This window comes from Octodon degus, unplaced genomic scaffold, assembly GCF_000260255.1.
Source record: "Octodon degus isolate 3935 unplaced genomic scaffold, OctDeg1.0 scaffold00127, whole genome shotgun sequence".
Classification (NCBI taxonomy): domain Eukaryota; kingdom Metazoa; phylum Chordata; class Mammalia; order Rodentia; family Octodontidae; genus Octodon; species Octodon degus.
In genome coordinates, this window is record NW_004524703.1 from 853,844 (window position 1) to 869,171 (window position 15,328).

At 47.3% G+C, this 15,328-nt stretch overlaps 1 protein-coding gene across 1 annotated transcript in view; it reads left to right on the forward strand.

Annotated features, from left to right (window-relative positions):
- Nucleotides 1-15,328, forward strand: part of Galnt2 (polypeptide N-acetylgalactosaminyltransferase 2) — a 139,517-nt gene that overhangs the window by 77,379 nt on the left and 46,810 nt on the right. Inside the window, exon 3 of the mRNA XM_004640813.3 lies at nucleotides 12,086-12,239. Within this exon, the coding sequence (XP_004640870.1) occupies nucleotides 12,086-12,239 (154 nt within the window). The remainder of the gene's footprint in view (nucleotides 1-12,085; nucleotides 12,240-15,328) is intronic.

The following is a 15,328-nucleotide window of genomic DNA, read 5'->3' on the forward strand; positions in this document are numbered from 1 at the left end:
AGATATCTCTTAAATGTGGGGTTTAATCCCCCCCTTTTTTTAAATCTTGCATGGCCATTGGGTATTATTTCAAATAAACTGGCCAATTCTTATTATTACTGGGGGCACAAGAATTACAAGACATAGGGAAAACACTAAGTACGCTCCAGTTTGCAAGTGGGGCCATGACTGGGTAACTACTGACACATCTGCATAAGCATCTATTAAAAGTTTGACAGGCTTTCTCCTTATATTGGCAGGTAACATGGGTTCCTTCAGGCTGAGAGGGGGAGACCCATGACCTCATCAATCTGCAACTTCCTCTGACTCCATCATGAACACTTTCATTTTTTCCTCTCTAGCAGCCTTGGACAATTTTTGCTTGAAATGTCCTTTCTCTCTGTCTGGATTCAGAGAAGTGTAACTCGTTCCCTGTTTCCCAACTGGCCTTCGTTACTGTAGGCTGCTAGTATCGCTATTCTCATTTTCTGTCTATAATTCCATTCTATATCCTTTCTACTATGAAATACCTCAACTCAGACAAATTAATTTCTGCAAACCCTTCTGACTTCTGTAGCTTGTGTCAGATATCTGGGGCCCACTGAGCAAGACATAAATTTTGTTTTTAAGGTCTCTTTTAGGCAGCCCTGCCCAAGGAAGGTGAAGATAGTTTTTCTTGTAATGAGGTAGGAAACCCTAAGAAGGCTTAGCTCACCTGGGCTGTATGAGGTAGACGTTAAGTCCTTAATATGTCTCTATAAACAAAATCTGGTGGATCCCAGTACAAGGTAATCTAAAAATCTAGCATATTTGCTATAGGTTTTACCTATATGATTACCTGAGTTGTAGTATCTTCTAAAGAACAAATTTTTTGAGAAATTAAGGCATGCATAATCAAAGCATGAGCATTTGAGCTAATAGCTAAGTTAGAAACATTTTTAAAAGAATAGCAATTGTAACCCACTGGCTTTAGCCCCCTTTATTTATGGAGTCTGATAGTTTGCTATAAGTCACTCTAGCTTTATTTATTTTTTTAAATGTATTTGGTACAGGGTCTCACTATGCAGCTTGAACTCATAGGGACCCTCCTGTTTTCAGCCTCCCCAACACTGAGATTTCAAGTGTGTGCCACCACGCCTGGAATCTGTCCGGCTCAGCCTGCCCAGGGGCAGGGCTGGTGCAGCTTGCGGTGCCGGAGGATTGAACTGCGCAGGCACTTTAGTCCACTGAGCTGTCTCACTGGCCACCTCATTGCCTTTGTTCTAGCTCCTGTTTTTATTTTTTCTATGCTCTTTCTACCTTTTCTGTTCTTGAAATCAATCACTTTAGGATGATTCCATTTTTCTTCTGTCTTAGCATACCTATTGCATTTCTTTTTAATACCTTTCTTTAGTAGCTGTCCAAGAGTTTTGTAGTATTCATTACAAGTAATCTGTGTTCCCTCTCAGGTGCCTGGAGTGACCTACATGCTCCAGTGGTGCACATGCCTTGTGGTGCCTCCCCACCTCCGAGTGGCTCTTTGCTGCCACTCATTTTACTTACACGGCATGTTTATGTAAATATATATGTGGGGGTAAATGCCCTTGCTGTTACTATTTTCTTTTCTGACTGTCTCTTGCCACCTCTCACGTTGTGATTCCTTTGTGAAGCATGTCCTGCACAGAGGTGGGAGGGACATCCTTAGATAGGCCTTGGGTGGTGTGGCAGGAGAGACTGTTTATGGTCTGATGATGGGCTCTCTGTCTTCTGGAGCTTGGATCCCTGCCTCAAGACCTTCACAGGCACCTCTCAGATCTTTTCCCTGGTGAGCTGGGCTCTGCTGTGGCCCGACAAGCCTCATTCCTCTTGCAGGCCAGGTCCTGCGTATTTCACTAGTTCTTTTTGCTCCTGTGTTGATACTTACTGTGAAGACCTGCAGAGGCTTCTGGGTGTTCCAGGACTGGGTCCCTAGGATCTTCAGTCTCAGGATTGTCTGCACTGAACCCCTGTAAACTGGCTAGATACAATAAAGTTTTTGTGCCTTGGGGTTGTTTCTGTGGAGCTTTCCACTCCAGTCACTTGTAGTTATCAATAGTCACTCTCTGCCTCTTCAGTTTGGGGCCTTGTTTCTCTAAATGCATCGCAGAATTGTTGAATTTTTTTTTCTTTGTCTATTCAGCTTTTTACTTATTTGGATGAAACAGCGATTTCCTGCTTTTGGGGTGCTACTCCCAAAACCAGAAGTCTGTCCGTGGGACATTTGCCATAGTGCATTTTCCTTCCTCAGGTTGAACAAGCACCCTGGAATGCAGGCCTTTCTGTGCAGGTGTGTCTCCGTGTCCTGCCAATGCCCAGGTGTGATCTGTGTGTGAGGTCTTGCTTCCCTGCCCTCCTCCTGCATCCTGACAAGCCATGGCCCCAGAGTTCCTTCCTGTGCATGGGAAGCGTCACCCAGCAGGAGCACCCACCCACAGGACTTCTGTGTGGGTCAATGAGAGGCCTCCTGTGGATTGTTATCAACTAAAAACCCAGTCCCCATGGGCTTTAAGACACTGAGAGGAGGGAGATAAAGGCTGTCTTTAGAACATGCCCCAGACAAGAGGTTGAGTCCTATTGAGTGGAAAATCAGGTCAGTGTGTACGTTGACTGTGGTTTTCAGTCTCAACTATTGTATGCAGTTGATTTTCATATCACAGAGATAAGAATTTACTGATTTGCCTCTTTTTTGAGTTGTAATTTTTGGTAAATATACTATATTTTGCAAAAGGGCTTTCTTTTACTTTTTGCTGTTAACCTTTTTTTCCTATTAAACCGTCACACATTTTTTTTAAGAAATTATATTATGATTAAAGATTGTATTTTTTCCAATCAAAATGGATACAGCTAGGGTTTTATAGTCTGCAGGAACTGCCAGCCACAGCAGTTTCTGATGCGTAAATGGAAACTTCAGGAAGCTCTGTGGTTTCCTGTGCCTGTGCCAGGGGCATCTTGCATTATGGATAGGCAGGTGGAGGGACACAGCATTGAACCAACTATTTTATAGCCACAAAACCTACTGATAAAGGCTAAAACAGAGTTTCCAGGGTAGCAGCCCCTACTTTCTACATGCGCCCAATGGGCTGCAGTGTTCAGACCACTACCCACTTGTATGTTAACAAATTATTAGTAATGTGTGCACAACTACATGGGTGTGTTGATGCGTTCTGATGCATGTTGACAATGAGCTCTTGGAAAAGGTGAAGACAATCCTAGAAAACATCCTCTTGTCTTTCTGTTGCCATAGGATGGTCCCATATGGTTCTATTCTGGAGACTGTGTTCCCAGGGCTGCCATGGCACCAGAAGTCTGGGTTATTGCTCTTACTGTGCTGCTTGTCCTGCCTTACCTCGCTTTGGGGTAGGATCTGGAATTTATATAAGGGTTTGTCACCAAAGTGGCAGTCCCAGCTGCAAGTCCTGGCTTGGGAACATGGATGACAGCCCAGGAACTAGGTATTCAGTATTGAGGACAAGGTGTGCCCTGGACTAGGGAACAGGGCTCAGGGATGAGCATGTGACCTGAGTGCTAGGGGCCAAGGACCGGGGCTAGGACTGACCGAGGATCTTTAGGTCCAGTCACAATACCAATTTTTTTGGTCTTGAGAGAGTGAGTCATCAGTGACTTTCATTTTCCTCATCCCTGAAAAGGAGAGGCTTTCTAGCACTGAGACTCATTGATTCTGTCTTCCTGTTTCCCAGTATCTCTTGCCCTGGGTGAGGACCACCAGCTGCACTGTCTCCTGAGCTCTGCCTGCCCAGCTAGCCTCCTGGCTCCAGTGCTCAGCCCTCCCTCAGGGGTTTCTGCTTTAGTACGATGATTTTAGGCCCTCTGAAGTTTCTTCAGTGCTGGTTTTGAGTTTTTAGTGCATTTCTGGTATTCTGAACATCTGTCTGATAGAAAGCCAGTCTCATCTTTTTCCTTTGGTGTAGCAAAAGTTCTTTGGATGGAAAATAGATTTCCCCTCATAATTGCCCCTCTTTCTTTCATCTGTTTTTTTGTCTCTTCTGCATCGCTGAAACTGACTGTATACCCAGCTGGTGGCATTGCTGATGCTAAGGAAAAAAACAGGACAGACAGGTGAGGCATTTAGGACGGTTATGCTTATGGTTCTTGCAGGCTGTTTCCCTTGGCTGATGTGGCTGTCAGAGCAAATTGTCATTCTTGAGTTTGCTACCTTGCATAAAATGTGCATGAGTAATGGTGGGGGAGAGTTGAGGCTCAGGGTGTCTTTCCTCATGTCTCTGAACCATCCTTTGAGGCTATGCACAGTGATGGCAAGTCCCCATGGGCTCAGTGGCTTACAAAATGTTGTCATAGGGAAAATAAGTGCTTCGAGTATATTGTTAGCCAAGCATGCATTTGTAGGCAAACATTGATGCTTCTGAAAAGTGTAAAACTTTTGAAATAAAAAAGGACTCTGGTGTGCCCCAATCAAGCTACATTGATTGCATTTAGATCCTCTAATGTGCAAAGGAAAATGGATGAACTTTTAAAATCTGAAAAGACCTGTAAGAAGATTTATAAATGAAGATTACGAATGAGGTGTAGACTTCATTCATACAAATCAACTTCTATTGAACGTTAATATTTAAGACTATTTTGGGCTGGGGATATGGCTCAGTAGAATAAGTGCTTGCCTGGCAAATGCAAGGGCCTGAGTTCAATCCCTGGTTCTGCCAAAACCTGGGCAATTTAGCAACTTGGTGAGAACCTGTCACAAAAAAAAAAAAAAAAAAAAGACTATTTTGGGCTGGCCAGATAGCTCAGCAGACTAAAGTGCCGGCTTAGGCAGAGCGCAGTGGCTGGAGTTTCATTCCTGGCCTGCTGTGCTGGCCCCACCCCCAGGCACTCTGAGAGGGGCCATTGAGACTGGGCGTGGTGACACGCGCCTGTAATCCCAGCACTTGAAAGGCTGAAAACAGGAGAATCACTGAGTCTGATTTACATAGTGACACTCTATACATCCTGTGGACCTTGTCCTAAATTAAAAAGTAATAATAAGAAGAAGACTATTTCATAGTATTTTCTTGGCTTTTTTTTAATCACACAGATATTTTATAAAATACTGCTTTTTACTACTTTTAACTTACTGTTTTTTTCATTGTTAATGAATTGCTTAGGATTCCTTATTTAAGGAGACAGTGTCTCAAAGGTGAATACAATTCTATCATACTAGATATTTAGTAATAAATAGAAAGTGTTGCTACATGCCTTTGCATTGGAATGGATGTACTTTTTTCTAATCTTGTCCTTGCCCAGGTCTTCCCTTAAGTGGTATAGTGTTACAACCTTTATAAATTTTTTTTCAGTACAGTAAAATTGCATTCAATTTGAGATCAGCCAAGAGATTAAAATAAATCTGAGTGCCTGGCCTTCAATTTTAAATAATTCCTTTCCCTTCCTTGACTGCTTTCCCAGCAGGGGTGACTCTGTTCTGCCCAGAGCTGCTGTGCGATTGCTGAAGCTCCGTGCTAGGAGGAGTTTGCATGCAGAGCAGGGGGCGGAGCATCCCACAGCCTGAGTCCATGGAGACGCTCAGTTACCTGCCCGTATAAGATACCCACTTTCCCCAGATTCCTGCAGGTGGTAGGTGACACTGCTGTCATCAGGACCTCTTCTGGGGACCCTCTCATGTGTACTGAGGGTTCTCACTAAAGACCGTGTCTGCATGAGCCTCTGAAGCGACAGTGTGGGTGTCCTGGTGAGGGGCACTATTGCCTTCTGCCACTAGCCTGGCCCTTCCCAACTGGCCTGTCCTGGCCATCAGGGACCATGTGCAGGGGTAGATAAACAGGTAGAAGTCAGTGGGCACGTGACCTGGGCCTGCAGGTGTCTATAACAGAGATAAATACAACATTGGCCTATGGGCTCCAGGGGCTAGAAAAGACCTCAGGCACAGCCTGCTGGATCGTGGAAGGAAGCAGAATCTTGTCCACTCCCATGGGGTCCTGTCTGCACTGAGACATTGATCTCTGAAGTGAAAAGGGAGGACAAAGAAGAGGACATATGGAAGCTCAAGTACAGTAGTGCCTGAGATCCCACTTGAAGCATAAACTTCTTGGAGAATTGTGGTGAATCTTCAGCCAGGTTAGAGGACCCATGCCTTGGCACAGAGCACCTCACCCCTCCATGCTTCTCTCACACTTCAGGTATGGGTCATCTTGTTTGCTCCTTGTTCTGAGGTGGTAGGTCTTGGGTGAGGTTTGTAAGCTCCAATGTGAAGCTGTGTTATTCCATGTTATGGTAGGATTTGCTTTTTACACTCAACCTTTGGCAGCTTAGACCAGGATGAGATATCAACAGCAAAGCAGTCTGTTGGCACAAGTTAGAGAACATGTAAGGTGCCCAGGGAGCTGCGGATGGGGACTCACTACCAGCAGGAGGCCTGGTCTGTGATGTGAGGAGCTCCTTCCCTATCAGTCAGGACTGGGAGACCCAGCAGCAGCAGAAAGAAGGAGCCTCTTGTGGGGAGAGGCTTTAGGCTGGGCTCTGGCTGGCCTGTTGTCGTGGAAGAAGCAGCAGAGAACCGTGGGGCTGTGGGGCATGACTAGATGTGCTGGCCTTTACATACCAGCCCTGGGTCAGCCTGGGTCACAGGCAGGGTGACTTGTCCTGCCTTTTGAATGACTCCTGCCCTGTGTCCCTTCCTTGGCCTCCAAGAGTATGGCTGGAATCTGTCTGGAAGCAAGCTGCATGAATACTTGAAAACTATGTTCAGAGGCCCACCATTCACGCAGCCATCTTGGGGTGATGTGCACGTGCACTGCTGTGCACATTTTTGCATGCCATTTAAACTTCTCTCTCTCTCTCTCTCTCTCTCTCTCTCTCTCTCTCTCTCTCTCTCTCTCTCTCTTTGTCTCTGTCTCTGTCTCTGTCTCTGTCTGTATAGTTTTCCTGCTTTGGTGATGAAACTAGTTTCTGCCATGTAAAATTTTGATCTTTGAATATTTGCTGTTAGCCAGTTCTGCTTAACCCATCCATTTTCCCTTTTAAGATATTTTCTAAAACTCTTCAATTTCTATGTAGATTATAAAGAGATTGTAGGAGCACAGTTGACTGGTGACTGCCAGGGCACTATCCACTGCCATTTCCATCCTCTAACGCATGTTGTTTATGCCTGCAATTCCATGCACATCTGGCTGCCTCTTGTGAGCGTGCTGCTTGCTGCTGGGACACACACCCTGTTCTTCAAACCCAGCTGTTTGTGCTCCTGGCACCTCTGCCACCCGGAGGCTCCAACCCCACAATTTTGTACAACACTGAAATAACCAATCTTTGAGATAGTTCTTTAGCCCACTATTTTTCAGATTATAGATTGTGACCTGTCATTAGATTGTGAAACCGATTTTAGGTTACATTCACATAAAAAATAGACTGTGTTCATTTTGTCCATCTGGTGAGGGCCACTGATCTATTGGGAGGCTACTGGGTCATTGTGTGTGTTTGCGTTGTGACCCCAGTTCATGACGTACAAGGTGTGTCATGGTTAAACATATTAGCTGGTCCTGTACCATATCATTAGGCTTTTTTTTTTTTTTCTGGTGGTTTGATATAGCGTCTCAGCATATAGTTCTTATGTAGCCCAGACTGGTCTTGAACTTGCAGTGATTTGCCATCTCAGTTTCCTGAGTGCTGGGATTATAGGCATGTCCCACCACACTGAGTTACTAGTAGGCTTTTATGAAAAAAATACCAATTACAGTCTGTGTCTGATGTCACAGTTCCCTGCTCTCAATTTCGTAAGTGGATTAGTTCATTGATGAGGTCGTAGGTTTGTGACATTACTTGGAGGTGATAGAAACTTAACAGATGGGACCTGGTTAAAAGGAGTAGGTGATGGGGGTGTGACCGTGGTGAGTGCATCTTGTATCCAGCCCCCTATTCCCTGCTTCCTGGATGCCACGAGGTGGGTGAGCGGCTCTTCCCCTCTGCACCCTCTGTTGTGATGTCTGCCTCATCACAGGCCTGGAGCAGTGGACCAGGGCTGCTTATCAGCTGAAGCCTCTGAAAACTTGAGCCAAATAAACCCTTTTGTCTCTGAGTTGACTTTCTCAGGTATTTGGTTGCAGTGACAAAATCTTAATACAGTAAGGTTGTGATGGAGCCATCCGTGAACTCCACTGCTCACCCTCAGGGAACTGAGCTGTTCTTAGTGATACACTTATTACAGCCATCTCCCCACCTCACCCTCAGAATGTGACTCTCCAAGGGTGGGCGTTGGACCTGCATTTGCCCTGTCAGGCCTGCAGGATCTTGTGTGACACCAGCATATGGTCACCGTCTACTGTCAGTGGTGGCAGCTCAGCACCTGACTGCATGGTGTCAGAGGTTCTGCCATAATGGTCTTACTCTAGAGGATGAGGGGTCTGTAGGTGCAGGACATGCATGGGCAGAAAAGGCTCAGGGCTCTGAGAGGCCAACAGACACCTTGTCTTGTCCTGTGTCTACTGCTCACCTTGGATGCAGACCCTCCCTGGCCGAGTTTCCTGGACTTGACTCCGCACATGCCAGACATGGAATTGGCAGGGCACAGGCAGAAAGATGGGACGAGACCTCCTGGGTGTGCCTTGCTTCTGTCTGACTCCAGCTCCTTAGTGCAGGAACAGATATGGCCTACTGAGAAAGTCAGCTCTCCAGAATCATCCTGTTGGGCTATTGATACGGAACTGGGAAGGCATCCAAGGCTGCGTGTGGTTTCTGTCAGAGTCAGTGTGGCATGGGTGGAGTTGGGGCCGAGCACTCCACAGCACTGTGATACTTTCTTCTCATCTCTGAAAACACGGGAGCATAAAGGAAGAGAATGGAGGATCGTTAAGTGTTTTTATGGTTGTCTTTTCCTGGAAATCAGGCTTCCAAAATATGTTGCAGAAGCATTTTCTTGAAGGTAAAGGAAACAGCTGGTGTTGGCCCGCTCCTGTGGCAGGCATTTACCTGAACTGCAGTCCCGTCCCATAGCCAGGCTTGTGGGTTTGGAGCTGACCTCCTACTTTTTTTTTTTTTTTTTGGTGGAACTGGGGATTGAACTCAGGCCTTTGCACTTGCCAGGGAAGCGCTTATTCCATTGAGCCATCTCCCCAGGGCCCTGACCTCCTACTTAAGAGGCTGGGACTCTACCCCAGTGTCATTTCACAGCAGCAGCAGCAGGTTGACATCCCCAGACAATTGCTACAAGAAGCCGATGAGCTTTGAGATAGAGACTTAATTCTTTGGCCTTGGATAAATGACAGGTGGCTGAACCTCAGCTTCCTCCTCTCCGGCAGAGAACGAGCATGTGTGGAGGACTCAGCCAGGAAAGGCTCTCTTGTAGCACCTACTGGTGTCTGGGCTGTCCCGAGCCACTGCCTCTGCACACTTGCTTATGTCACATTGGCACCTGGCTGGTTTGAGAGGCCAGGCCGTGCCCAGCTCCGGAATCTTATGCACACACAGGGCCCTGTGTGCATCCCAGAGAGCAGCTTGGTTGTGCCCTCCTTTGTTCAGGTGTTTGTACGGTGTCCTGAGAGAGACATACAGACCTTACACAGAGCAGCCTTGGACTGCCTGCCCCTTGGCAGCCTGGTGTTTTTTTCCTTTGTGGAGGTGCTGGGGATCAAACCCAGGGCCTTGTACACAGCAGACCAGCTTACAACTAGCCTGTGTTTCTCTGTCACCCCCACAACCACTTGAAACTGTGAGCACCATTTGGGCAAGGTTGTTTGCCCCCCACCTCCTTTGGAGTTTATGTTATCCACAGAACTAGAACATAATAGACCATTAAGACCTCATGGAGCCAGCCATAGTGGCACACGCCTATGATCCCAGCATGTGGGAAGCTGAGTTAGGAGGATTGCCCCAAGTTTGAGGCCAGGCTGGGCTACGTAGTGAGATCAAGCCCTACTTGAACTGCACAGTGAGACCCTGTCTCAAAAAGAAAAAGAGAAACCTCACGAGACACTGTCTTTTGATTGATGGATTGACTTGGGAGGAGTGGAAGGTACTGTAGGTAGCACATAGCAGTAAACGGTGGTGGATGTGGGGGTGGGACACTGGGTCATGGATTTTCTCCTACCTCTCACCTTTTCCTTGAGCATCTTGCCCTGTCTGTCTCTCTGCTCTGCCTAATTGCTTCTGTTTGGTTGCACATGGGCTGGCCCAGATTTATCCATGTAGTAGTGCTCTTCTTCCTGAGTGCCTATCTGCCACTAACCAACACTGCCCCTACTCCCCCAGTCTTGCAAAGAGCCCCAGCCTAGTGTTGTGTTCCAGAGAACCTTGAGCTTGGCCTTATCAGCTGATCAGCCTTCTAATAGTCAGTGGACAGGCAAGCCATTTTGGGATCCTCCCCAGGAAAAGACTTGTGTATGAGAAATGGCTGGGTTCTAGCTATGACTCCTGGAAGGTCTCTAAGAGCACATCATCTGGGGGTGCTCTGTGGGGTCAGGCTTGTTAACAGCTGCATATAACCCTGTAGAGGTCTTACTGAGGGCAGCTTTGCTATCCTGTTCTTTGAGGGAGTTAATATTTTGTTACAGGAGCAGGAGAAACTTTTAATATTCAAGAGTTGAGTCTGCTGAAACAAACGAATGAAAGATGGAAGTACATGGGAAGCAGTACAGTGGCATTCTGTGCATGGGGCATCCAAAGATAAAGAGCGATACCAGGAACCTAGTGAGATTTAGGAACTCATGTGCCCTTTTCACAGGGGAGAGGGGAGTGGGGCACATGAGCAAACTGGAGGAAAGGTAAATGACTCAGAGGGGAACAGGCCCAGAGAACAGTCAGCAGCCCTGGGCAAGGTTCATCTAGGTGGGGTGGTATCCCAACTGATCTCTTTCCTGTACCTGCAGTGGTCTCTTTGGGTGACCGGGGACCCAGGGAGAGGACTCAGAGCAGCTGGCCAGCTCTCAGAGGGCCCTCAGGCTTCAGAGGCTAGCCTGTCTAAGCCTGCCACCTCTTGAGTATGTCCACACTGTATCTCTGTGTTCTTAGCCTCAGCAGTGTAAACTTTGCTTACGTGTTAACTGGTGTTGCATAATGGGATACCTCATAGTTAATTTATACATTATCTTTTTCACTTACCTGAAATGCTTTTAGGCATTAACTGGAATTCATGAAAGTGGGATAAGCGGGGATGGTCTCCTATTGGAGAAGTATTAATACTGCTGTCTAGTAACTTTCCTCTCCCTGAGACAAAATGCCAGCACTCAGAGTTAAGGGGGTAAAGGTTTATTTAGCTCATAGTTTGTAGTGTCTGTAATTGGCTGGCTCCAGGCAGTGTGGCACATGGCAGAGGTACAGACAGTTCACAGTGGCAGCAGACAGCAAAAGCAACAAGAGAGGAAAGGGACAAGCCTCTTTCTGTCCCTTAATATTGTATGCAGACTAATGACAAGGGCTGGTGAAGCACTTACACCCTTAGTCCCAGCATTGGACCATGAGTCAGCCACAAACTCTAGATTCAGCCACCTCTGAAGAGCCTGCTCTCCATGACTGCGTGGGCCTTTGGGGGGACATCAAGGAACAAGCTACAACAGCTCCCATAGATACTATTCATACTTTTGGACGCTTTGGTCCTACTTGGTTCTCTAGATAGACCTCTTAGATTTTTGTGGACTGGAAATATTAGGATCCCCCTCTTAGGATATGACAGTGCTGGGTGGTGCTCCTGTCAGATAGTTTGTGGATTGAAATCGCCATCTTAGGGAAAAAGCCACAGCCAGCCTGCCTGCCTGCCTGCCTTTCTCTCTCTCTCTCTCTCTCTCTCTCTCTCTCTCTCTCTCTCTCTCTTTCAGTGTATTTGGTAGAGGGTCTCACTACATAGCTCGGACTTGTAGTGATCCTTCTGTTTCCCTCCCCAGTGCTGGGATTACAGGCGTGCATCACCATACCCTTTCTTGGGTGGCTGGCTCAGTGCAACAGGGGGCAGGGCCTATGGTACTAAGAATCGAACCCTGGTCCCTGCACTTGCCTAAGAAGGTGCTTAGTCTGCTGAGCTATCTCATTGGCCCTCACAGCCACTGTTTCTTAAATTGACACTTGCTGTGGTCTCTGGAAGGAGTCTCTTTGTCCTGTTTTCCCTTGTCCCACCTGTCTGCTCTGCTCTTTTTAGGGAAGGTACGGTGGCCAGACTTTAACCAGGAAGCCTATGTTGGGGGGACGATGGTTCGCTCTGGGCAGGACCCCTATGCCCGCAACAAGTTCAACCAAGTGGAGAGTGATAAGCTGCGCATGGACAGAGCCATTCCTGATACCCGACATGACCAGTGAGTACCTAGCTAAACACTAACATTCATACAGGCCTCTAAAGTTGCTTCTACTGTATTTCTAGACATGTTCCATTGCCGTGGGAAACTGTGTGTGGTGATCTTCATAGTGTCACCTAACTGGGAAAGATCCTAAGGCACAGAGCATTGGGACTCCCTAGGAAGCAGAGGATTGTTCCCTAGCATGGTCTGCAGACCATGGTGTGCTGGCCAGAAGAAGGGTATGCTACTGGCCTCATGTTTGCTGGTCACTTATTCTGAAGATCACATCACCAAATAAAAAGTTTTTGTTTTCAGCCTTGAAAAGAAGAAATCTGAAGTGCTGGCTATTGGGACTGTGTAAGTTGGAAATGTTCGGAGAGTGAACAGGAAATTACCCATCCAGCAGCAGTGGTGCTAAGTGGAGCAGAAACAGGATACGAGAGGACCCCTGAGCACTCCTCTCCCAGGGTCCTCACTGCTGTGCATCTCAGGCTAACTGACCTGTGGAAAGGCCCTCACTTGTGTCCTTTATTGTACTTTAGAGATTGAGACAGATAGGCGGAAGGCACCTGGGATCTGCCAGGCTCAGTTCAGACATCTGCAGACATTTTACTGTTTTGCCCCCACTAACTGGGAAGGTGATAATGGTTCTTGTCATCACCCTGTACTGTGAGCCTCCCTGTGAGAACCTTAATGGGCGGTTCAGATTCTCAAGAATTGAAGAGCCCGTCCCACGAGCATGTGTTTTCCTGGGAAGTGGGTCAGTCTCCCACTCTTAGAGTTGTTTTCTGAGCTATCCTTCCAGTCGGAAGGTTGCGGGTGAGACCGTTGGCTTCCTATCAGCACTTCCGGTCCCCCTCAGTGCTGGAGTTTAGGAAGCTGGACTGAGGAGAGCCCGGCAGGCACCCAGAGAACACTCGGGGTCTTTGTTCCATGGCACATGCTTCAGGGCCTCAGCAGAAGCAGCATGGAGGGAGAAGACAGCACGTTCACTCTGGTGCATGCTGCTCATTTTCCTTGTGGGATGAAAGAGGATTCCCTCCTCTTCCTGAGAGAGGGAGCTTCCTCAGCAGTGCTGGTGCTGCTTACCACGGGGCCCTCCATCTCACTCCCCTTTTCTGCAGCTGTCTTTGGTTTCTGGCCAGTTCTGCTCACCATAGCAGTTCATCTTTAGGAAACATGCTTCATGGTCCTTGGGACCAGAGAAAGGTGTGTATGATTTAATAGAATATATGACAGCGGATCATACTTAAAAACACATTATACATGATACTAAGAATCTCATTGGTGAGCTGGCCAAATAGCTCAGTAGATTAAAGTGCCTGCAAGCAGGCTCAGGGGCCAAGGGTTCAATCCCCGGGCCTGCTGTGCCAGCCTTGCCCCCAGGGCGCGCTGAGACAGCAAGTGAGACTGGGCATGGTGGTGCACGCCTGTTATCCCAGCTCTTGGGAGGCTGTAAACAGGTGGATCACTATGAGTCCAATCTAGTAGTGAGACCCTGAACACCCTATAGACTCTTCCCTAAAATCAAAACAAAAAGAAAGAAAGAAAAACAAAGAATCTCGTCATTTTCCTAAGTCTACTCCAGAAAATTTTCTTCACTTAGTGTTTCCTGTGATTCACTCATTTCTTTTTTAAGGCAGTTTTATGCAGACCTTGTGTCAGTGATGGCAAACCTTTTAGAGCTTTCAGTGATAGCGAACAACTCACTGTGGCACATGTGCCACCACCACTCCCTTATGCTGTGCTTCTGATTAAAGTCAGCTTCTATAAATACGCTGTTGAAATAAGACACTGCTAGTCTGGGTTGAGGACTTTTTGGGGTCCCAGGCCTGGAACTGTGTGGGCCACTGAAGGTGGGTGCATCCATGTGTCTCTGGGGAAGGTCCCTGTACCTTTAGGACCATCCTGATGTGTGTCCTCACTGCTGTCCACCTCAGGCTAACTGGCCTATGCCAAACAACCCTCAGGGACCTGCTCATGGGGTCTTCCTAACCTGTAGCAGTAGATGTTAGTCTTTATGTCACAGAGAGGGGACATCAGTGACCCAGAGCCACTGGCCTAAGGCCAGGGTATCAGTTGGGCTTTGAAAAAGCGTTTAACCTTCCCCAGGCATGGAGTCTTGGATTTAGTGCAAAGCCTGACCTGGAACTTGAGTGGACTGCTGGGAACTTCTCCCCTATGCTGTTTCAGTCACCGCTGGCTTCAGAGCTGGTTTCTCTCTAAGCTGTCATTGCTGCTCCACCATGGAGCTGAATGAGAATCACACATTAGGGTTCTTTCTAGGGTTGAGGGCAGGTAGGCTTAGCCTCTCTGCTGCCTTCATTGCCGCTCCCTGCAATGTCCCCAGTATCAACCTACTTCTCCCAGTGTTCTTGGAGGTAGAGTCTGCCCAAGCAGGGGTTCCCATATTCCTTCCCTGGCAGAAGCGTCTCAGTGGGTTCACTGCAGTCCGTCCTCTGCACTGTGCTGCTTTGTGTGTGCTAGAGGAGCAGCCGGGAGGCCTTCTGCATATGGGAGATTTGGGCTAAATTAAATTCCATTCAAAGTCAGCTTGGTATATGGAATGGAGCAGCTGTGACCTCCTTGAAGGTCAGTTCTAGGACAACCATGTTACAGAACATCAGTTTAAGAGCTGAGGCATGCTCTGAGATTGCTTCAGGGCGTCTACTGGAGAGTAAAGAACACCATGGAACAGAGATTTGATGTTCTCTGGGTGCCTGGCTGGCTTCCATTCAGTACTCTTTCCTGTGCTGCAGCCTGAGGGTGCCCAGAAGTGCTGATAGGAAGCCAATTGCCCCTCCCCAACCTTCTGATTGGAAAGATGCTATCTTAATTGTGTTTCTCTCATTGCTGAAACAAAATACCTGACATCCAAAATTAGAGCAGGGAAGAAGTCATTTAGTTCACAGTTTATAGAGGTTTTAGTCTATAATTGGCTAGCTCCAAAGCAGTGTGGCACATTGAAGAGGGGCAACAGTTCATGATAGTGGAAGATACCAAAATCAAGTAGAGAACAGGGAGAGCAAGCCTTTTCTGTCCCTTATATTGTACACAGGCTACCTGCCCTAGGGCAAGTGTAGCACTCACACCGTTAATCCCAGCAT